The sequence below is a fragment of the Python bivittatus genome, unplaced genomic scaffold (assembly GCF_059951505.1).
Source record: "Python bivittatus isolate LINGU-HERP-01145 unplaced genomic scaffold, Pbiv_v1 ctg000980_np1212, whole genome shotgun sequence".
In the NCBI taxonomy this organism is placed as follows: Eukaryota; Metazoa; Chordata; class Lepidosauria; order Squamata; family Pythonidae; genus Python; species Python bivittatus.
The window spans coordinates 902,012-925,646 of record NW_028277125.1 but is presented as its reverse complement, the minus strand read 5'-3'; the positions used below and the strand labels follow the sequence as shown (position 1 = coordinate 925,646).

General features: G+C 54.3%; 1 protein-coding gene across 1 annotated transcript in view; it reads left to right on the top strand.

Moving 5' to 3' along the window:
• The window catches only part of LOC103067590 (uncharacterized), a 90,159-nt gene that overhangs the window by 10,485 nt on the left and 56,039 nt on the right, over positions 1 to 23,635 (top strand). The window contains 35 exon segments of the mRNA XM_088132203.1: positions 7 to 88; positions 3,256 to 3,309; positions 3,444 to 3,688; positions 3,790 to 4,073; positions 4,159 to 4,430; positions 4,802 to 5,400; positions 5,820 to 6,159; positions 6,237 to 6,404; positions 6,846 to 7,045; positions 7,143 to 7,523; positions 7,608 to 7,676; positions 8,265 to 8,551; positions 8,881 to 9,152; positions 10,210 to 10,359; positions 11,164 to 11,423; positions 11,523 to 11,607; positions 11,994 to 12,047; positions 12,181 to 12,425; positions 12,672 to 12,808; positions 12,894 to 13,165; positions 13,537 to 14,135; positions 14,554 to 15,139; positions 15,582 to 15,781; positions 15,879 to 16,259; positions 17,001 to 17,287; positions 17,617 to 17,789; positions 18,943 to 19,092; positions 19,897 to 20,156; positions 20,256 to 20,318; positions 20,467 to 20,553; positions 20,965 to 21,159; positions 21,261 to 21,544; positions 21,630 to 21,901; positions 22,274 to 22,872; positions 23,292 to 23,634. Of these exon segments, the coding sequence (XP_087988329.1) occupies positions 7 to 88; positions 3,256 to 3,309; positions 3,444 to 3,688; positions 3,790 to 4,073; positions 4,159 to 4,430; positions 4,802 to 5,400; positions 5,820 to 6,159; positions 6,237 to 6,404; positions 6,846 to 7,045; positions 7,143 to 7,523; positions 7,608 to 7,676; positions 8,265 to 8,551; positions 8,881 to 9,152; positions 10,210 to 10,359; positions 11,164 to 11,423; positions 11,523 to 11,607; positions 11,994 to 12,047; positions 12,181 to 12,425; positions 12,672 to 12,808; positions 12,894 to 13,165; positions 13,537 to 14,135; positions 14,554 to 15,139; positions 15,582 to 15,781; positions 15,879 to 16,259; positions 17,001 to 17,287; positions 17,617 to 17,789; positions 18,943 to 19,092; positions 19,897 to 20,156; positions 20,256 to 20,318; positions 20,467 to 20,553; positions 20,965 to 21,159; positions 21,261 to 21,544; positions 21,630 to 21,901; positions 22,274 to 22,872; positions 23,292 to 23,634 (8,935 nt within the window).

Here is a 23,635-nt window from a genome sequence, read left to right as displayed (position 1 = left end):
TCATAGGTGGCTTTTGATGCCATTCGAGGATTGACAGAATATGGTGACACAGCTGTGGACAATGTGGTTGTCAGGAGAGGGCCTTGCAGTAAGTGACTCCTTCCTCATCTCAGCTTTTCAGTCCAAGAGTGTTCCTATGAATTTTATCTTGGATTGAAAAACCAAAGGACCTTTCAGAAGATGTCCTCAGTCTTCAAGCCATAACTGCTCCCAGATGAATGCAGGAAATGGAAGGGAGCCATCAAGCATTTCTCAGCCCTGGGGGAGATGTGCGGGGCCTTCCAAACTCCAAAATACTCAGGGCTCGTGTGCAGAATCCATGAAGTTATTCTGAAGTAATTGCAACTCTGTCTGATAATATCATTATATTAAAAGCCCATAAGATTCTTCTTCCCATAAGCAAAGGCCAAACTAGATTGAATGTTGCCTAAGATACAGCAGAAACACCAATAGCCAGATGACCAGGCTAAAGCCAGCAAATCAGGGAGGACATTTAATTAGCCAATATTATAGCCCCACCTAAATACTATAAGCTTTTCCAGCCTCCAGACTGAAAGGGTCAGAGAAGTTTTTAAGACAAATAGCAGCATAGATGGAACAGTTTTCAAAGTGGCAAATCACATCACTGAGGAGGAGATGGAATTTTTTTTTTAAAAAACCTGATTGTTGTGTTTAGGTACAGACTTTCAAGAAAGTGTTACAATATTGGGGGGGGGGAATAGTGATTTTTCTGGAAACACCACCCTTGTCCCATACATACACATCTCCTTCAGGAATATCCCTGGAGGCATTCAAAGCCTGTAGGATGGAGAAGAGTTCCTGTCTCAGATCCGTTTTTGTAGGCCCTGAAGAGCCTTGCGGGAACTCCCCTGGTTGTGTCTGGCAACCACAATTTAGAGGGTGATGGTGGTGATCTTTAGCAGGAGATCTCTTAAGGGACTTCCTTCACTTTTTCAGGGACACAGCTCTGGTGTCATCTACCATAAAAGAAAAAAAAAAACCCAAACCCAAACTACAATTGATCCATTTTTAAACCAAGGCATATTCTTTAAATTTAAGAGACATTTTTTTCATTTAGGTAGGTAGGGCGATATCTCTTCCAAATATAGGGCTGCTAGAACAAAGAGAGAGCCCAACTGTTGAGGGCCAAGTGTGGTGGAATACAGAGCAGGACCTGCTCTGATCTGGGAACACACAGAGCCTTTTTCACCTGGGCACCAACCATTACAGGGCTTTTAAAGAGGGATGGGGATGGTGCACAAAATCACCCCAGGACTGATGAAAACCTTTGGGCTAGCCAGCCTTCCCTGGTAGACCAGCCCCTGTGAGCTGCGAGCAGGGCTGATTACAGAGGTCCAGATGCTCAGCCTGACCTGCTGCACAAGCTCCTCCCAGGTCAGTGGGGCACTGAAACGTAAGAGACAACCAGCTGCCTCTTGTTCCACAGATATCCCGTTTGCAGGTGCACTTGCTTCAGGTGACAAGAGCGATTGATGGATCACCAACAGACTTCCGTCCTGGGGCTCCACCCTGCCATTAATCAGCAGAATTATAAGAACGTCTTGCTTAAGTTGTAATCGGCTGTAATCAGTGCCAGTGGCTGGATTTTCCTTTCTCAGATAACTGCTGCAGTGTTTGCTTGGGGAGATAGAGGTTTACCCCCATAATTTCTTCTAGATTAAGTTGAGCAATTGTGCGGAACACGTCAGGCCAAGGGTTCTGCTTCCTGTACCGTCAGCAGGATGCTCACCATTTCCTCCTTGTGCAACGGCAATATTCTAAGTTTAATCAAATCGCACAAATGCCCTGAATTATCAGGCCATTTTGAAAAACCACACATGGATCTGACTTTATGGGTCCCTTAGTCCCATTCAGGGGACTGCCTGCCACCCCACTTCCGCAGACCACAGAGGGTGGCAGCGATGGTCTGCAGGGTGCACGAGCCTCCGACGGTTGGATGTGGGACCGTACATCTAGCTGAAGTAAAACTTAGTCACTTGATCACGTTTTTAAACTTCCTAAATTCAAATTTAAAGACATGTGAACAGTTCCACGATAGTCAAAATCCTTATCCTGTACCTTGGTTTTATTCCTCGCAGAGTAATGAGATGCACTTGTTTTTTGAGCTGCAAGGCCAGACATCCTGGGCACTTGTTTTCCCGGATCTCACCTTTACCATCTTGATCTCTGAATTATTCCTAAGGCCAAAAGATGATTTTGGTATCTAGATTAGTAAAAGATTAATCTAGAACAGGTGAATGTAGGCAAAAGCTCTGTCAAAAGATTATACAGGGTGCCTAGCATTCACACATGCTCAAATTGCTAATCTGTGTCTACTAGACCTGCATATATATAACAAGCTTGCTTGTTTTCTTCTTTACAAGCAGTGTTGCAACACCCTCAGGATACTTGAAAAAAGTAGGGCCACTTTGAAAAGTGGTGTAGAAACTTGCTTGATACCCCAAATCATTTTGAATAATTTTCAGAGTATATATACACAAACACACATACTCTGAAAATTATTCAAAATGATTTGGGGTATCAAGCAAGTTTCTACACCACTTTTCAAAGTGGCCCTACTTTTTTCAAGTATCCTGAGGGTGTTGCAACACTGCTTGTAAAGAAGAAAACAAGCAAGCTTGTGCTTATCACCAGGGTCCTTCCTAGCTATCTTTCTCAAGGATACAGTGGACTGGAAGTACCAACAATGGCCAGCCAATGAGACCTCAGTGAGAGGACCCTCCCCTAGGATCTCCTCCTTGGTCAGGGTCTAGCACCTCAGGCACTTGTGAATGGTTGCATGCCTACCTTCCCTTCGCCAGTGTCACATCTGGAAGAAATTGTGGCAGGAAATTCCTTCTTGGTGTTGTCTTCTTTGACAATTACCTAACTCTTCTCTAGAGAAGAGCTGCTGAGCACGATTCAATTACTTCTGCAGACAGCTGTCTTCCAGTCTTGATAAGTAAAAATAGTTCCTCCATCACTCATCATTTTTCTTGCTTATATTATTTTTCCACAAGTGGATAAGGAGGGACATACACCCTTAGGAAAATATTCCAAGAGCTATCTTGGTGAGCATGAGGATGATTTTAGGAGGATGGGTTGAGTAGAACAGACATCTCCTGAGAGCAACAGCATCTGGTTCACAGCCCTAACTGTGCTGCAAGGCTGAGTGGGAAGTCTTCTTGATTCTGTTGGAAATACTCTCCATACCTCAATCTAAGAGCAAAATACAAACGTCATTTCTCTTTTCAGCATGGACATCAACCACCCCTGTACCTACCACCACACCGATTCCTCTCACCCGAGGTGAGTCTCTTCGAGACTGCAGCAGAAACACGGTTCCCCTCACGAATGGGTGGTCCCAGCTATAGCCTGTACCTATTGCGGTTTCAAAGCAGCTAACCCCGGCGCGCGTCTGACCTCCCCTTGTTTTTTCCCAGAGTCCTGCCTGGTATCGGGTGACCCCCATTACTACACATTTGACAAGCAGACTCACCACTTCATGGGCAACTGCACCTATACCCTCTCTCGCCTATGTGACCGGAACAGCTCTCTGCTCCCCTATTTCAACGTGGAAGCCAGCAACGAGCACAGATGGGGCCACACGCACGTCTCCTACGTTGGGAGCGTGGACGTGGACGTCTTTGGCATCCGGGTCACCCTGGGAAAGGGAGGAACGGCGAAGGTAGGTGGCGCTGGCGGAGGACGCCTTTGCTGTGATGCGAGGGCACGAAATAGCGCCTTTGGGCCCGAGTCCCCAACAGCCATGCCCGAATCTCTTTCTAGGTGGACGGGGAGCCGGTGGTCGTCCCCTCCAGCCCCACAGGGGGTGTGGAGATCTTACCCAGCGGCTTCTACACGGTGGTTTCTACGAATTTTGGGCTGAGGGTCAAGTTTGACGGAGACCACCAAGTGGAAGTGTCCCTCCCCAGCTCGTACGAGGGGGCGGTCTGCGGCATGTGTGGAAACTACAACGGGGACCCTTCTGACGATTTCCTCAACCCCCGTGGGGAACCAGAGCCCGACTCCACCAGCTTGGGCAACAGCTGGCAGGTGGCCAACCTCACCAGGTTTGTAGCTGCTATCCGCGAGCGGCGGCTTCTCCCCGGGATGCAGACGCAGGGTATCGAACCACGGTGTGGCTTTTGTCCCCAGCTGCTCCGCAGGCTCTGCTCCTGTCTGCACGGAGGCCGAGAAAGACATCGCCCGGAGCAACAGTTCCTGCGGACGCCTGACGGATCCAAGCGGACCGTTCCGACACTGCCATCGCATCTTGGACCCGATGGGGCATTTTGCCGGCTGCCTTTATGACCAGTGCGCCTTGCACCTGGATCCAGGCTCCCTCTGCAGGAGCTTGCAGTCCTACGCAGATGCCTGCCAGTCCCTGGGCGTTCCCGTAGAGCCCTGGCGCAACTCAACCTTCTGTCGTAAGTCTCGCGGCAGCGGCGCCCGCAGCCTGCCTTGAGCGCGGGGGAGCATGTGCGCGAACGGAGAAGCCTGGGGATCAGTTGAAAGGGGCGGGCGCTTTCTCCTTCTCTTTGAAGAGAATCACTCCCTTTGAGTGACGCACAGAGAGCGCCACCTTCTCTCTCGGAGACACGCGGTCTGCAACTCCAGCTTATCTCGGAGGGCAACTATCTTAAATCTCTGGCTGGGATGCTGGAGAGCAGGGAATGCGATCTAGGAAGAGACCCTCCCCGGTGAGGGACTCGCATCCCACTCAGTTGAGGGAGGCGGTGCGTCCTTCGGGACCGAGCCTTCGGCGCTGACCTCACGGAGATCTGCTTGCCTCCTGCAGCCATTCGTTGCGCGCTCAACAGCCACTACGAGCCTTGCGCCAACGCCTGCCCGTCCACTTGCGCGAACCCAAGTGCTCCGGCCAGCTGCAATTTGCCGTGCGCGGAAGCCTGCGTCTGCGACCCCGGGTTCTCCCTGTACAATGGCACCTGTGTGCCCAGCCAGCAGTGTGGGTGCTGGCACCAGGGTAAGCATTATCCAGTGGGCTCTGCGTTTTGGACCGACGACACCTGCTCCACCAGATGCAAGTGCCTCAGTCAAGGTGGCCAAGTGACGTGCTCCGGCGATTCCTGCCCAAAAGATCACTACTGCGGAGTCCAAAATGGTGTCCCAGGCTGCTACCCTCGTACGTACGGGGTCTGCCGCGTCCACAACGACCCTCACTACAACACCTTTGACAAAGAGACACACCACTTCATGGGCAGCTGCACCTACACCCTGGTCAAGGTCTGCGCCAACGAGACGGGGCTGCACCACTTTAACGTCGAGGCCAAGAACGAGCATCGCGGGAATCCCTACGTGTCCTACGTTCAGCGGGTCCTGGTGGAGGTTTACGGGCAGCGGATTGAAATTCTCAAAGGAGACAGGGGCCGAGTGCTGGTAAGCAAATGCCCTTTCTGACTTCCTACTTGTGCTTTTCAATAGAAGAGCGCTATCTTCCTTCTCAAGCCTCTGCCAGTCAGGTTTCGATCTGAACGTGCAGGGGAAGCCATTTCAAAACACAGCAGTGATGTTTGAGCCCTGTATTTTCCAAAACCTCGCCAAGGCCTTTCTGGTTGCGTATCAGTCTGAACGAGGTTAAGCATGGAAGGAATAGTCATAGCAGCCCCTCCTTCGCTTAGAACCAGGGTGTCATGTTTCTTTTCCCTCTCCTGGAATTGTAGTCAGAGGCAGCACTTCTGTCTAGGGACTTAGTAACTGGGAATCGAGCCCTTCGCATCCTGGTAGTTCCCAAGGAGGCCTTGAGATGCTTCCTTTCTGAGGAAAGATATTTAGGATTTCTGTCCGACTCCTTCTAGGTGAACAAAGTGCTGACCAGCCTTTCCGTGCGCATGCTGAACGACTCCGTGCAAGTGGGCATCAGCGGACGCTACGTGACCCTAGAAACTAATTTCGGGCTGACGGTCTCTTACGACACGGACCACTCGGTGGAAATCAGGCTCCCCACCACCTTCTTCAACAAGACCTGCGGCATGTGCGGGAACTTCAACGGCCGCAGGCCGGATGACTACATGATGCCCAACGGAGAGCGAGCCCAGAATTCCAATGAGCTGGGACAGAGCTGGCAAGTTCCCAATGCAGAGTACGACCCCCCCAATTGTGGGGTCCATCCGCCAATCCCACCACCACCACCACCTTGTCCCCCGAGCTGAGAAGTCTCTACGAGACGGAGGCCTATTGCGGACAACTTACGAGTAGCCGGGGGCCGCTGGCAGCCTGCCACTCTGCCATCAACCCCGAAAGGTTCTTCACCAGTTGCGTCTTTGACCTCTGTGCCTTGGATGGGTCCCAGCAGGCCTTGTGTGGTGCTCTGGAGGCTTATGCTGACACCTGCCAAAGAGCTGGCGTGGAGCTTCCCGACTGGAGGAACGCCACGTCCTGCGGTGAGTCCCTGTCTGACAATACTCTAAAAGATGAGAAACCGCCGTAGGCGGGAAATGCCTTCTCAGTCGGTTGCAGTGGTAGCCTAGTTTTCAAGGAAGGAAAGGCGGGTATCACCTGCAATCTGCCTTTGGCTGAAGGACCAGCCCATCTTAAGAAGGGGGGGGGTGATGGCGTGGGAGGTGGGCCATCAGCTCAGTTATCGCCTCAGCCTGCAGGTCATCTATCTGCCAAAGAGGAGAGATGCCGTGGCTCCCTCTGTTGCGATCCGCTTGGCAGGTGTGGTTCCCCGCGCATGTAAAATCCAGGCAGAGTCCCCGTAGTTCCCAGCACCGCCGGCAGCTTCTAGTTCTCAGCAAGCGGACCCGGAAAAACGCTCGCGTCAGATGTGGCCTTGGGAAGCGTAGCCTGACCGCCTGGCTGGTTCTTGCTTTGTTTTGTAGACTGGCGTTGCGCTGCTAACAGCCATTACAACGTGTGCACCACTTCCTGTCCCGCCACCTGTTCCAGTCCACTGGCTCCAGGGAGCTGCACCAAGCCTTGCGTGGAGGGCTGTGAATGCGACGAAGGCTTTGTCCTTAGCGAAGCAGGGTGTGTGCCGCGGGAGGACTGCGGCTGCCTCGATGGAGACCAATATTACAAGGTTGGTTCCCAAGCAACGCCTGTGGCTACGACAGCCTGCTGTGAGTTGCCAGAAGGGTGCACGGTTCTCATCTTTCTCTTCGCCCTGTCTCCAACAGAAAGGAGAGACGTTCTGGCTGTCGGATTGTCTCGGCCGATGTCGCTGTGCAGAAAATGGCAGCTTGGTCTGTCACCCGGACAGGTGCAAAGAAGGCCAAGTCTGCAAAGTGCAGAATGGCATCCTGGGCTGCTACGTTCCAGACAAGGCCACCTGTCACATCTACGGAGACCCACACTACGTCACCTTCGACGGCCGGCTCTACCATTTCCAGGGTGGGTGCAATTACACTGCAGTCGAAATCTGCAGCAACTCCTCCCAGCAGTTCTCCGTGACGACTCGGAACGAACATCGCGGGAGCCAGCACTGGACGGCTCTCAACTCGGTGGCCATCTCGCTGCGAAACACCCACTTGGCTCTGAGGAAGAACAGAGAGGTCTACGTGAGTATTACACCCTGAAGGGCTGTGCAAGCGCAAGGGGCCATCCCGGCTGAATCTCTGGGGTTCTGCCTGCACATCCGCCAGCACTCCAGTAAAGTTTGGCTGGAGCAGATACAGTCATTCCTGACACCACGTAGCACTCGGATGCAGAAGGTGAGCATATGAGCCCCAGGTGTCCCCTAAAAGCTAGCCAAGCCCGCAAAGGTGAAGGGAAACCTGGAACTCACCTGCCTGGATTCGCTAATCTTCTAACGCTAATCTAGATCAGTGTTAGAAGGTCATATTCAATGAGTTTATTGTAGCAGCCCACATTTCAGAAGATACCTTACACTCTGATCCACTGAGTTCACGGTCCACGCTGGAAGAACTCTGACACACACGATAAACTGGGAAACAGCTGGAACTGGAATTCTGGACCTCTTTGTGGGGGACAGAGAAAGAGGAAGATACGCAATAGGGGTGAAAAGCAGGCTTGCCCATTACCGCAAACGTGGATGAAGAATCTTATTATCCATGGTGCTAAGCTACTGAAACCAGAACTTTGGTAGCGGGCTAGCCCTGTTTTCCATGTGTTGGATAGGAACAGAGAATAGGAGGCGTAGCACGGTGTGCCTGTCATCTTTCCAGGGGCGTGGGAGAGGTGGTGGCCAGGGAAGGCGTGGTAGACAAGAGGCATTTTTGGCCTGCTCCAGAAATCCAGTGAGATGGGGCTCAGCGTGCTGGCCTTTCTCCTTTCTTCAGGTGAATGGAGTCAAAGTGGATCTTCCTCTGGAGCGACAGCCGGAGTTCCGGGTGGAGGAACAGCCTCCGTATGTGGTTGTTGACAGCCCCCTGGGCTTTCTGGTGAAGTTTGATGGGGATCAAGAGCTGTTTATCCAAGTGGACGAGAGATACAAGGGACAGCTATGTGGGCTGTGCGGCACGTACTCGGGCAACCAGCTGGATGATTTCCAGCGGCCAGACGGGATCCTGGAACAGGATCCCAACAAATTTGGCAACAGCTGGAGAGCGGCAGATGACCAGTGGAGGTAAGTGGCTGTAACCAAGGCGTTTTGAGGGCTTCCGCTACGGCCTCCGTATCTAGCTCTTTGACTTGCATTGTGAAGTCACGATCGGTCGCTTTGCGGTACCGTGTACGCTGACGAGAAAGCCATCCCTGCCTGAGAGCAGGAAGGAAGCCAAACGATGTAGGGTTTCAAGGGCAGCCACTGGACATTACCTGGTTGGTCATTACCTTGTTCAGCACTTGAGCCCACCTAGTGCCACAACAAGAAGGCCGGCGGAGCCTTCTTGGTTAGTTAGGACGTCCATTTCTGCACGCATGATGCTTTACTGTTGGCTGGTTTCCTGCCCCTAGGTGTCTCCCAGAACCCCCAGTTCCACTCCCCTGCGACCCTGCGCAAGAGGCCGTTTTCGAAGATCAGTGCAGAGTGATTCTGTCCACAAACGGGCCTTTAGCAGCCTGCCATTGGAGCGTCCCTCCCCAGCTGTACTTTGAAAGTTGCGTGTATGACCAGTGTGCCACCGGGGGACATCTAGGGCAGTTGTGCAAAAGCCTGGAAGCATATGCCGCCGCATGCGAAGTCAATGGCATAGACCTCGGCGACTGGAGAGAGGATACGGCCTGTGGTGAGCTGACCTGTTCTGGGGACTCGGGTGTCTTCCAGCTATTCTGAAGGTGTCAACAGGGGCAAGCAAATGAGATCCGAGTGAGAGCACCTGTGCCTGGGGTCTCCTCCTCAGCCAGCGTATGGCTCCTCTGGCACACGTGAGTGGTCGGGAGCCTCCTTTCCGTTCCGCCGAGTCCCATTTGGAACAAAGCAGGCCAGAAATTGCTCCTTTGTGGCATCTTCTGACAATTTGCTAGCTATTGACCACGTGCTCCTGGAACATTGTGTGGAGCTGTAAGACAGGAGAGGTCAATCGTGTGGGCAGATTCAGTTTCTTCCCATCTTAATAAGCAGCAGTTGTCCTTCCACCACCGTGCAATGAACTGGGCTAGATGACCACAGAGCAGTGGTTCTGTGCTCCTGACTGTACTTATGGGAAGCAACACAAAGCCTTGGATTTCCCTTCCCATTTCCTGTACTGCGGGTCCGTGTTTATCTGTGCGTGTGAGAGAGAGACACACAACTGAGAGGAAATCACACACGACCATTCTCTTTGTAGCATGGATAACTACCACCCCTGGAGATTCCACCCTCAGCCCGACCTCTCCCTCCACAGGCAAGTCTCCACAAAGCCGGAGCAGACCCATTCTCCAGTTCTCTTCTTCCATCTTTCAGGGAATGATGGTCCTCCTGTGGCTTGAGCTTGCCACTGATCCGTGTTGGCTCAAGAGAGGGACGTGTGGGGACTGAGGAGCTTAGCTGTGGTTTGAGAGCCCATGGAGTTCCTCTCCCTTGTGGCCTCATCCCACACCCTCGGAAGTACTTTGTGGAAACGTTGCCGTGCAGCTCCAGGGAGTTCTTGCCAATGAGCGCTGAGCCTTGTGCGGAGGTGCCAAAAGTAGCCACCTCGTTTTGGCAGCGTGAATTTCTCTCAGTGCCGGATGTGGAAACTCTCTGTCTCACCAGCTGCCCCCACTGCCATTGCCCCTCCTTTGGCAGGGCTTCACAATCCATTCAGGATTTCAAGACCTTCCTTCCCAAGACACACAGCGGTCTCTTTTCTGTTGCATTCCTAGATAACGTACGGCCTTGCAACTTCTCCTGCTCCTTTGAGGAGGACTTCTGCTCCTGGACCCAATCGTCCACTGACAGCTTTGACTGGAGACGGCACAAGGGCCCAACCTCCTCGCCGGACACAGGACCCTCGTACGACCACACCACTGCAGGTGAGGCTGGCACAGAGGGGTCTTTCCCAAGTTCCCAGAGGGAGACAATCGTTGTCCTTCTTTCGTAGCATTATACAGCTGGAAGGAGCCAGTTACCCAAGGGTGTCCACCACCTGCTCACTGCGGGAATCCCAACTGTCGCATCCCCAAGAGAGGGTTACTTATTTTATTTATTAAAACTTTTATATGGCTGCCCAGCTCAGACCACGGGACTGTAGGTGGCGTACCAGAAGAAAAGAAGGGGGGGGGAAACAAAACAGGACCGTAATCAACAAACACAACAATACTTCTCTGTAACACACACTCAAATAATAACGTGGCAATCAGAACTGTGTTTTCTATCACTCGTCAGCTGAGAACTCTGCTCGTTGTGAGCAAAGGCCAGGGGGACGAGGGTCCTTGAGCCTCTGCTTGGACACATCCACCGGCGTTCTTCCCCCCTTCCCCTTCTCTTGGACTGCAGGCCCGCAACCTTTCCTGTAGAGAGGTTGAAATATGCAGAATTGCATATTCAGCCGTTGCCGCCTCTGCGCTCTCAGGTTGTCCCCCTGCTGCCCTCCCATCTGGTCCACCCTCCCATGAAAGAGTCGTTCTTATGCGATGGAGATGTAGGACCCATTTCCCCAAGCCAAGGGCTTGTGGAGTCCTGCTAGAGAGAGGCTACATTTGCCAGCGCTTACTGAAGGATCGATGGAGTGCTTGGAAGTTCAAGGCATCAGACCAGGAGAGCTGCTCTGTGCCCTTGACTGGGGAGCCCACGTCTCGCAGGAAGCCTGTCGCTTTGACCACTGTCTCTTTCTTTAGGGGGTTATTTCATTTACCTGGATGGCAACGATGCCAACTTTGGGGATGTGGCACACTTGGTCAGCCCCACGTGCATCCTTCAGAGGCCCCTGTGCTTCCGCTTCTGGTATCACATGTATGGCGTAGCCCACGCGATGGCGCTGCGGTTTTATGTCCTCTTGGATGATGCACCACCTTTTCTGGTCTGGTCTGAAACGGGCAACAAGGGCAACCGGTGGCAGACAGCAGAATTCAGCGTGGCTCACACAGGAAGGGTGAAGGTAAGGCTGAGGGCGGCAGTTCTGCCACCAAACGTCTGGCCGATGTCCCAGAATCCTGCCCCTGGCTGAAACAGACTGGAGGTGTTCTTCTCGTCCTAGATACTGCTGGAAGGGATGCGGGGAGAAGACTTCCGCAGCGATGTGGCCGTGGATGACATCTCTGTAGAGGATGGTTATTGCCTATGTAAGACTTCACAGCTTATATCTTTTCTCACAGTTGGCACCTGGCACTGCCCCGAGATGAAGTGAAGAAGGATAGCATCATGGGAACCTTGCTGGGCATTTCCCATGATTTTGTGTTTTTCCCAGTGTGAAGAAGGAGGGACATATATCCCCGGGGACCCATTTCAACAGCTTAGACCCTACCTCAGTCAGCACGGGGATAGTTTGAGAGGGGTAGGTCGAGTGGTACAGATGTTTCCTTCTTCTCTATGCCCGCTCGGCAAAGGAGTATCTGGATCACAAGCCCAAGGCTGCTTCAAGATTGGACAGGAAGACTTGGTGATGTTTTAATGATCCTTTACATTTCTCACTCTTAGAGCAAAATACAAACGTCATTTCTCTTTTCAGCATGGACATCAACCACCCCTGTACCTACCACCACACCGATTCCTCTCATCCGAGGTGAGTCTCTTTGAGACTGAAGCAGAAACGCGGTTCCTCTCACGAATGGGTGGCCGCAGCTATAGCCTGTACCTATTGCGGTTTCAAAGCAGCTAACGCCGGCGTGCGTCTGACCTCCCCTTGTTTTTCCCAGAGTCCTGCCTGGTATCGGGTGACCCCCATTACTACACATTTGACAAGCAGACTCACCACTTCATGGGCAACTGCACCTATACCCTCTCTCGCCTATGTGACCGGAACAGCTCTCTGCTCCCCTATTTCAACGTGGAAGCCAGCAACGAGCACAGATGGGGCCACACGCACGTCTCCTACGTTGGGAGCGTGGACGTGGACGTCTTTGGCATCCGGGTCACCCTGGGAAAGGGAGGAACGGCGAAGGTAGGTGGCGCTGGCGGAGGACGCCTTTGCTGTGATGCGAGGGCACGAAATAGCGCCTTTGGGCCCGAGTCCCCAACAGCCATGCCCGAATCTCTTTCTAGGTGGACGGGGAGCCGGTGGTCGTCCCCTCCAGCCCCACAGGGGTGTGGAGATCTTACCCAGCGGCTTCTACACGGTGGTTTCTACGAATTTTGGGCTGAGGGTCAAGTTTGACGGAGACCACCAAGTGGAAGTGTCCCTCCCCAGCTCGTACGAGGGGCGGTCTGCGGCATGTGTGGAAACTACAACGGGGACCCTTCTGACGATTTCCTCAACCCCCGTGGGGAACCAGAGCCCGACTCCACCAGCTTGGGCAACAGCTGGCAGGTGGCCAACCTCACCAGGTTTGTAGCTGCTATCCGCGAGCGGCGGCTTCTCCCCGGGATGCAGACGCAGGGTATCGAACCACGGTGTGGCTTTTGTCCCCAGCTGCTCCGCAGGCTCTGCTCCCGTCTGCACGGAGGCCGAGAAAGACATCGCCCGGAGCAACAGTTCCTGCGGACGCCTGACGGATCCAAGCGGACCGTTCCGACACTGCCATCGCATCTTGGACCCGATGGGGCATTTTGCCGGCTGCCTTTATGACCAGTGCGCCTTGCACCTGGATCCAGGCTCCCTCTGCAGGAGCTTGCAGTCCTACGCAGATGCCTGCCAGTCCCTGGGCGTTCCCGTAGAGCCCTGGCGCAACTCAACCTTCTGTCGTAAGTCTCGCGGCAGCGGCGCCCGCAGCCTGCCTTGAGCGCGGGGGAGCATGTGCGCGAACGGAGAAGCCTGGGGATCAGTTGAAAGGGGCGGGCGCTTTCTCCTTCTCTTTGAAGAGAATCACTCCCTTTGAGTGACGCACAGAGAGCGCCACCTTCTCTCTCGGAGACACGCGGTCTGCAACTCCAGCTTATCTCGGAGGGCAACTATCTTAAATCTCTGGCTGGGATGCTGGAGAGCAGGGAATGCGATCTAGGAAGAGACCCTCCCCGGTGAGGGACTCGCATCCCACTCAGTTGAGGGAGGCGGTGCGTCCTTCGGGACCGAGCCTTCGGCGCTGACCTCACGGAGATCTGCTTGCCTCCTGCAGCCATTCGTTGCGCGCTCAACAGCCACTACGAGCCTTGCGCCAACGCCTGCCCGTCCACTTGCGCGAACCCAAGTGCTCCGGCCAGCTGCAATTTGCCGTGCGCGGAAGCCTGCGTCTGCGACCCCGGGTTCTCCCTGTACAATGGCACCTGTGTGCCCAGCCAGCAGTGTGGGTGCTGGCACCAGGGTAAGCATTATCCAGTGGGCTCTGCGTTTTGGACCGACGACACCTGCTCCACCAGATGCAAGTGCCTCAGTCAAGGTGGCCAAGTGACGTGCTCCGGCGATTCCTGCCCAAAAGATCACTACTGCGGAGTCCAAAATGGTGTCCCAGGCTGCTACCCTCGTACGTACGGGGTCTGCCGCGTCCACAACGACCCTCACTACAACACCTTTGACAAAGAGACACACCACTTCATGGGCAGCTGCACCTACACCCTGGTCAAGGTCTGCGCCAACGAGACGGGGCTGCACCACTTTAACGTCGAGGCCAAGAACGAGCATCGCGGGAATCCCTACGTGTCCTACGTTCAGCGGGTCCTGGTGGAGGTTTACGGGCAGCGGATTGAAATTCTCAAAGGAGACAGGGGCCGAGTGCTGGTAAGCAAATGCCCTTTCTGACTTCCTACTTGTGCTTTTCAATAGAAGAGCGCTATCTTCCTTCTCAAGCCTCTGCCAGTCAGGTTTCGATCTGAACGTGCAGGGGAAGCCATTTCAAAACACAGCAGTGATGTTTGAGCCCTGTATTTTCCAAAACCTCGCCAAGGCCTTTCTGGTTGCGTATCAGTCTGAACGAGGTTAAGCATGGAAGGAATAGTCATAGCAGCCCCTCCTTCGCTTAGAACCAGGGTGTCATGTTTCTTTTCCCTCTCCTGGAATTGTAGTCAGAGGCAGCACTTCTGTCTAGGGACTTAGTAACGGGAAGCGAGCCCTTCGCATCCTGGTAGTTCCCAAGGAGGCCTTGAGATGCTTCCTTTCTGAGGAAAGATATTTAGGATTTCTGTCCGACTCCTTCTAGGTGAACAAAGTGCTGACCAGCCTTTCCGTGCGCATGCTGAACGACTCCGTGCAAGTGGGCATCAGCGGACGCTACGTGACCCTAGAAACTAATTTCGGGCTGACGGTCTCTTACGACACGGACCACTCGGTGGAAATCAGGCTCCCCACCACCTTCTTCAACAAGACCTGCGGCATGTGCGGGAACTTCAACGGCCGCAGGCCGGATGACTACATGATGCCCAACGGAGAGCGAGCCCAGAATTCCAATGAGCTGGGACAGAGCTGGCAAGTTCCCAATGCAGAGTACGACCCCCCCAATTGTGGGGTCCATCCGCCAATCCCACCACCACCACCACCTTGTCCCTCCGAGCTGAGAAGTCTCTACGAGACGGAGGCCTATTGCGGACAACTTACGAGTAGCCGGGGGCCGCTGGCAGCCTGCCACTCTGCCATCAACCCCGAAAGGTTCTTCACCAGTTGCGTCTTTGACCTCTGTGCCTTGGATGGGTCCCAGCAGGCCTTGTGTGGTGCTCTGGAGGCTTATGCTGACACCTGCCAAAGAGCTGGCGTGGAGCTTCCCGACTGGAGGAACGCCACGTCCTGCGGTGAGTCCCTGTCTGACAATACTCTAAAAGATGAGAAACCGCCGTAGGCGGGGAAATGCCTTCTCAGTCGGTTGCAGTGGTAGCCTAGTTTTCAAGGAAGGAAAGGCGGGTATCACCTGCAATCTGCCTTTGGCTGAAGGACCAGCCCATCTTAAGAAGGGGGGGGGTGATGGCGTGGGAGGTGGGCCATCAGCTCAGTTATCGCCTCAGCCTGCAGGTCATCTATCTGCCAAAGAGGAGAGATGCCGTGGCTCCCTCTGTTGCGATCCGCTTGGCAGGTGTGGTTCCCCGCGCATGTAAAATCCAGGCAGAGTCCCCGTAGTTCCCAGCACCGCCGGCAGCTTCTAGTTCTCAGCAAGCGGACCCGGAAAAACGCTCGCGTCAGATGTGGCCTTGGGAAGCGTAGCCTGACCGCCTGGCTGGTTCTTGCTTTGTTTTGTAGACTGGCGTTGCGCTGCTAACAGCCATTACAACGTGTGCACCACTTCCTGTCCCGCCACCTGTTCCAGTCCACTGGCTCCAGGGAGCTGCACCAAGCCTTGCGTGGAGGGCTGTGAATGCGACGAAGGCTTTGTCCTTAGCGAAGCAGGGTGTGTGCCGCGGGAGGACTGCGGCTGCCTCGATGGAGACCAATATTACAAGGTTGGTTCCCAAGCAACGCCTGTGGCTACGACAGCCTGCTGTGAGTTGCCAGAAGGGTGCACGGTTCTCATCTTTCTCTTCGCCCTGTCTCCAACAGAAAGGAGAGACGTTCTGGCTGTCGGATTGTCTCGGCCGATGTCGCTGTGCAGAAAATGGCAGCTTGGTCTGTCACCCGGACAGGTGCAAAGAAGGCCAAGTCTGCAAAGTGCAGAATGGCATCCTGGGCTGCTACGTTCCAGACAAGGCCACCTGTCACATCTACGGAGACCCACACTACGTCACCTTCGACGGCCGGCTCTACCATTTCCAGGGTGGGTGCAATTACACTGCAGTCGAAATCTGCAGCAACTCCTCCCAGCAGTTCTCCGTGACGACTCGGAACGAACATCGCGGGAGCCAGCACTGGACGGCTCTCAACTCGGTGGCCATCTCGCTGCGAAACACCCACTTGGCTCTGAGGAAGAACAGAGAGGTCTACGTGAGTATTACACCCTGAAGGGCTGTGCAAGCGCAAGGGGCCATCCCGGCTGAATCTCTGGGGTTCTGCCTGCACATCCGCCAGCACTCCAGTAAAGTTTGGCTGGAGCAGATACAGTCATTCCTGACACCACGTAGCACTCGGATGCAGAAGGTGAGCATATGAGCCCCAGGTGTCCCCTAAAAGCTAGCCAAGCCCGCAAAGGTGAAGGGAAACCTGGAACTCACCTGCCTGGATTCGCTAATCTTCTAACGCTAATCTAGATCAGTGTTAGAAGGTCATATTCAATGAGTTTATTGTAGCAGCCCACATTTCAGAAGATACCTTACACTCTGATCCACTGAGTTCACGGTCCACGCTGGAAGAACTCTGACACACACGATAAACTGGGAAACAGCTGGAACTGGAATTCTGGACCTCTTTGTGGGGGACAGAGAAAGAGGAAGATACGCAATAGGGGTGAAAAGCAGGCTTGCCCATTACCGCAAACGTGGATGAAGAATCTTATTATCCATGGTGCTAAGCTACTGAAACCAGAACTTTGGTAGCGGGCTAGCCCTGTTTTCCATGTGTTGGATAGGAACAGAGAATAGGAGGCGTAGCACGGTGTGCCTGTCATCTTTCCAGGGGCGTGGGAGAGGTGGTGGCCAGGGAAGGCGTGGTAGACAAGAGGCATTTTTGGCCTGCTCCAGAAATCCAGTGAGATGGGGCTCAGCGTGCTGGCCTTTCTCCTTTCTTCAGGTGAATGGAGTCAAAGTGGATCTTCCTCTGGAGCGACAGCCGGAGTTCCGGGTGGAGGAACAGCCTCCGTATGTGGTTGTTGACAGCCCCCTGGGCTTTCTGGTGAAGTTTGATGGGGATCAAGAGCTGTTTATCCAAGTGGACGAGAGATACAAGGGACAGCTATGTGGGCTGTGCGGCACGTACTCGGGCAACCAGCTGGATGATTTCCAGCGGCCAGACGGGATCCTGGAACAGGATCCCAACAAATTTGGCAACAGCTGGAGAGCGGCAGATGACCAGTGGAGGTAAGTGGCTGTAACCAAGGCGTTTTGAGGGCTTCCGCTACGGCCTCCGTATCTAGCTCTTTGACTTGCATTGTGAAGTCACGATCGGTCGCTTTGCGGTACCGTGTACGCTGACGAGAAAGCCATCCCTGCCTGAGAGCAGGAAGGAAGCCAAACGATGTAGGGTTTCAAGGGCAGCCACTGGACATTACCTGGTTGGTCATTACCTTGTTCAGCACTTGAGCCCACCTAGTGCCACAACAAGAAGGCCGGCGGAGCCTTCTTGGTTAGTTAGGACGTCCATTTCTGCACGCATGATGCTTTACTGTTGGCTGGTTTCCTGCCCCTAGGTGTCTCCCAGAACCCCCAGTTCCACTCCCCTGCGACCCTGCGCAAGAGGCCGTTTTCGAAGATCAGTGCAGAGTGATTCTGTCCACAAACGGGCCTTTAGCAGCCTGCCATTGGAGCGTCCCTCCCCAGCTGTACTTTGAAAGTTGCGTGTATGACCAGTGTGCCACCGGGGACATCTAGGGCAGTTGTGCAAAAGCCTGGAAGCATATGCCGCCGCATGCGAAGTCAATGGCATAGACCTCGGCGACTGGAGAGAGGATACGGCCTGTGGTGAGCTGACCTGTTCTGGGGACTCGGGTGTCTTCCAGCTATTCTGAAGGTGTCAACAGGGGCAAGCAAATGAGATCCGAGTGAGAGCACCTGTGCCTGGGGTCTCCTCCTCAGCCAGCGTATGGCTCCTCTGGCACACGTGAGTGGTCGGGAGCCTCCTTTCCGTTCCGCCGAGTCCCATTTGGAACAAAGCAGGCCAGAAATTGCTCCTTTGTGGCATCTTCTGACAATTTGCTAGCTATTGACCACGTGCTCCTGGAACATTGTGTGGAGCTGTAAGACAGGAGAGGTCAATCGTGTGGGCAGATTCAGTTTCTTCCCATCTTAATAAGCAGCAGTTGTCCTTCCACCACCGTGCAATGAACTGGGCTAGATGACCACAGAGCAGTGGTTCTGTGCTCCTGACTGTACTTATGGGAAGCAACACAAAGCCTTGGATTTCCCTTCCCATTTCCTGTACTGCGGGTCCGTGTTTATCTGTGCGTGTGAGAGAGACACACAACTGAGAGGAAATCACACACGACCATTCTCTTTGTAGCATGGATAACTACCACCCCTGGAGATTCCACCCTCAGCCCGACCTCTCCCTCCACAGGCAAGTCTCCACAAAGCCGGAGCAGACCCATTCTCCAGTTCTCTTCTTCCATCTTTCAGGGAATGATGGTCCTCCTGTGGCTTGAGCTTGCCACTGATCCGTGTTGGCTCAAGAGAGGGACGTGTGGGGACTGAGGAGCTTAGCTGTGGTTTGAGAGCCCATGGAGTTCCTCTCCCTTGTGGCCTCATCCCACACCCTCGGAAGTACTTTGTGGAAACGTTGCCGTGCAGCTCCAGGGAGTTCTTGCCAATGAGCGCTGAGCCTTGTGCGGAGGTGCCAAAAGTAGCCACCTCGTTTTGGCAGCGTGAATTTCTCTCAGTGCCGGATGTGGAAACTCTCTGTCTCACCAGCTGCCCCCACTGCCATTGCCCCTCCTTTGGCAGGGCTTCACAATCCATTCAGGATTTCAAGACCTTCCTTCCCAAGACACACAGCGGTCTCTTTTCTGTTGCATTCCTAGATAACGTACGGCCTTGCAACTTCTCCTGCTCCTTTGAGGAGGACTTCTGCTCCTGGACCCAATCGTCCACTGACAGCTTTGACTGGAGACGGCACAAGGGCCCAACCTCCTCGCCGGACACAGGACCCTCGTACGACCACACCACTGCAGGTGAGGCTGGCACAGAGGGGTCTTTCCCAAGTTCCCAGAGGGAGACAATCGTTGTCCTTCTTTCGTAGCATTATACAGCTGGAAGGAGCCAGTTACCCAAGGGTGTCCACCACCTGCTCACTGCGGGAATCCCAACTGTCGCATCCCCAAGAGAGGGTTACTTATTTTATTTATTAAAACTTTTATATGGCTGCCCAGCTCAGACCACGGGACTGTAGGTGGCGTACCAGAAGAAAAGAAGGGGGGGGGAAACAAAACAGGACCGTAATCAACAAACACAACAATACTTCTCTGTAACACACACTCAAATAATAACGTGGCAATCAGAACTGTGTTTTCTATCACTCGTCAGCTGAGAACTCTGCTCGTTGTGAGCAAAGGCCAGGGGGACGAGGGTCCTTGAGCCTCTGCTTGGACACATCCACCGGCGTTCTTCCCCCCTTCCCCTTCTCTTGGACTGCAGGCCCGCAACCTTTCCTGTAGAGAGGTTGAAATATGCAGAATTGCATATTCAGCCGTTGCCGCCTCTGCGCTCTCAGGTTGTCCCCCTGCTGCCCTCCCATCTGGTCCACCCTCCCATGAAAGAGTCGTTCTTATGCGATGGAGATGTAGGACCCATTTCCCCAAGCCAAGGGCTTGTGGAGTCCTGCTAGAGAGAGGCTACATTTGCCAGCGCTTACTGAAGGATCGATGGAGTGCTTGGAAGTTCAAGGCATCAGACCAGGAGAGCTGCTCTGTGCCCTTGACTGGGGAGCCCACGTCTCGCAGGAAGCCTGTCGCTTTGACCACTGTCTCTTTCTTTAGGGGGTTATTTCATTTACCTGGATGGCAACGATGCCAACTTTGGGGATGTGGCACACTTGGTCAGCCCCACGTGCATCCTTCAGAGGCCCCTGTGCTTCCGCTTCTGGTATCACATGTATGGCGTAGCCCACGCGATGGCGCTGCGGTTTTATGTCCTCTTGGATGATGCACCACCTTTTCTGGTCTGGTCTGAAACGGGCAACAAGGGCAACCGGTGGCAGACAGCAGAATTCAGCGTGGCTCACACAGGAAGGGTGAAGGTAAGGCTGAGGGCGGCAGTTCTGCCACCAAACGTCTGGCCGATGTCCCAGAATCCTGCCCCTGGCTGAAACAGACTGGAGGTGTTCTTCTCGTCCTAGATACTGCTGGAAGGGATGCGGGGAGAAGACTTCCGCAGCGATGTGGCCGTGGATGACATCTCTGTAGAGGATGGTTATTGCCTATGTAAGACTTCACAGCTTATATCTTTTCTCACAGTTGGCACCTGGCACTGCCCCGAGATGAAGTGAAGAAGGATAGCATCATGGGAACCTTGCTGGGCATTTCCCATGATTTTGTGTTTTTTCCCAGTGTGAAGAAGGAGGGACATATATCCCCGGGGACCCATTTCAACAGCTTAGACCCTACCTCAGTCAGCACGGGGATAGTTTGAGAGGGGTAGGTCGAGTGGTACAGATGTTTCCTTCTTCTCTATGCCCGCTCGGCAAAGGAGTATCTGGATCACAAGCCCAAGGCTGCTTCAAGATTGGACAGGAAGACTTGGTGATGTTTTAATGATCCTTTACATTTCTCACTCTTAGAGCAAAATACAAACGTCATTTCTCTTTTCAGCATGGACATCAACCACCCCTGTACCTACCACCACACCGATTCCTCTCATCCGAGGTGAGTCTCTTTGAGACTGAAGCAGAAACGCGGTTCCTCTCACGAATGGGTGGCCGCAGCTATAGCCTGTACCTATTGCGGTTTCAAAGCAGCTAACGCCGGCGTGCGTCTGACCTCCCCTTGTTTTTTCCCAGAGTCCTGCCTGGTATCGGGTGACCCCATTACTACACATTTGACAAGCAGACTCACCACTTCATGGGCAACTGCACCTATACCCTCTCTCGCCTATGTGACCGGAACAGCTCTCTGCTCCCCTATTTCAACGTGGAAGCCAGCAACGAGCACAGATGGGGCCACACGCACGTCTCCTACGTTGGGAGCGTGGACGTGGACGTCTTTGGCATCCGGGTCACCCTGGGAAAGGGAGGAACGGCGAAGGTAGGTGGCGCTGGCGGAGGACGCCTTTGCTGTGATGCGAGGGCACGAAATAGCGCCTTTGGGCCCGAGTCCCCAACAGCCATGCCCGAATCTCTTTCTAGGTGGACGGGGAGCCGGTGGTCGTCCCCTCCAGCCCCACAGGGGGTGTGGAGATCTTACCCAGCGGCTTCTACACGGTGGTTTCTACGAATTTTGGGCTGAGGGTCAAGTTTGACGGAGACCACCAAGTGGAAGTGTCCCTCCCCAGCTCGTACGAGGGGGCGGTCTGCGGCATGTGTGGAAACTACAACGGGGACCCTTCTGACGATTTCCTCAACCCCCGTGGGGAACCAGAGCCCGACTCCACCAGCTTGGGCAACAGCTGGCAGGTGGCCAACCTCACCAGGTTTGTAGCTGCTATCCGCGAGCGGCGGCTTCTCCCCGGGATGCAGACGCAGGGTATCGAACCACGGTGTGGCTTTTGTCCCCAGCTGCTCCGCAGGCTCTGCTCCCGTCTGCACGGAGGCCGAGAAAGACATCGCCCGGAGCAACAGTTCCTGCGGACGCCTGACGGATCCAAGCGGACCGTTCCGACACTGCCATCGCATCTTGGACCCGATGGGGCATTTTGCCGGCTGCCTTTATGACCAGTGCGCCTTGCACCTGGATCCAGGCTCCCTCTGCAGGAGCTTGCAGTCCTACGCAGATGCCTGCCAGTCCCTGGGCGTTCCCGTAGAGCCCTGGCGCAACTCAACCTTCTGTCGTAAGTCTCGCGGCAGCGGCGCCCGCAGCCTGCCTTGAGCGCGGGGGAGCATGTGCGCGAACGGAGAAGCCTGGGGATCAGTTGAAAGGGGCGGGCGCTTTCTCCTTCTCTTTGAAGAGAATCACTCCCTTTGAGTGACGCACAGAGAGCGCCACCTTCTCTCTCGGAGACACGCGGTCTGCAACTCCAGCTTATCTCGGAGGGCAACTATCTTAAATCTCTGGCTGGGATGCTGGAGAGCAGGGAATGCGATCTAGGAAGAGACCCTCCCCCGGTGAGGGACTCGCATCCCACTCAGTTGAGGGAGGCGGTGCGTCCTTCGGGACCGAGCCTTCGGCGCTGACCTCACGGAGATCTGCTTGCCTCCTGCAGCCATTCGTTGCGCGCTCAACAGCCACTACGAGCCTTGCGCCAACGCCTGCCCGTCCACTTGCGCGAACCCAAGTGCTCCGGCCAGCTGCAATTTGCCGTGCGCGGAAGCCTGCGTCTGCGACCCCGGGTTCTCCCTGTACAATGGCACCTGTGTGCCCAGCCAGCAGTGTGGGTGCTGGCACCAGGGTAAGCATTATCCAGTGGGCTCTGCGTTTTGGACCGACGACACCTGCTCCACCAGATGCAAGTGCCTCAGTCAAGGTGGCCAAGTGACGTGCTCCGGCGATTCCTGCCCAAAAGATCACTACTGCGGAGTCCAAAATGGTGTCCCAGGCTGCTACCCTCGTACGTACGGGGTCTGCCGCGTCCACAACGACCCTCACTACAACACCTTTGACAAAGAGACACACCACTTCATGGGCAGCTGCACCTACACCCTGGTCAAGGTCTGCGCCAACGAGACGGGGCTGCACCACTTTAACGTCGAGGCCAAGAACGAGCATCGCGGGAATCCCTACGTGTCCTACGTTCAGCGGGTCCTGGTGGAGGTTTACGGGCAGCGGATTGAAATTCTCAAAGGAGACAGGGGCCGAGTGCTGGTAAGCAAATGCCCTTTCTGACTTCCTACTTGTGCTTTTCAATAGAAGAGCGCTATCTTCCTTCTCAAGCCTCTGCCAGTCAGGTTTCGATCTGAACGTGCAGGGGAAGCCATTTCAAAACACAGCAGTGATGTTTGAGCCCTGTATTTTCCAAAACCTCGCCAAGGCCTTTCTGGTTGCGTATCAGTCTGAACGAGGTTAAGCATGGAAGGAATAGTCATAGCAGCCCCTCCTTCGCTTAGAACCAGGGTGTCATGTTTCTTTTCCCTCTCCTGGAATTGTAGTCAGAGGCAGCACTTCTGTCTAGGGACTTAGTAACGGGGAAGCGAGCCCTTCGCATCCTGGTAGTTCCCAAGGAGGCCTTGAGATGCTTCCTTTCTGAGGAAAGATATTTAGGATTTCTGTCCGACTCCTTCTAGGTGAACAAAGTGCTGACCAGCCTTTCCGTGCGCATGCTGAACGACTCCGTGCAAGTGGGCATCAGCGGACGCTACGTGACCCTAGAAACTAATTTCGGGCTGACGGTCTCTTACGACACGGACCACTCGGTGGAAATCAGGCTCCCCACCACCTTCTTCAACAAGACCTGCGGCATGTGCGGGAACTTCAACGGCCGCAGGCCGGATGACTACATGATGCCCAACGGAGAGCGAGCCCAGAATTCCAATGAGCTGGGACAGAGCTGGCAAGTTCCCAATGCAGAGTACGACCCCCCCAATTGTGGGGTCCATCCGCCAATCCCACCACCACCACCACCTTGTCC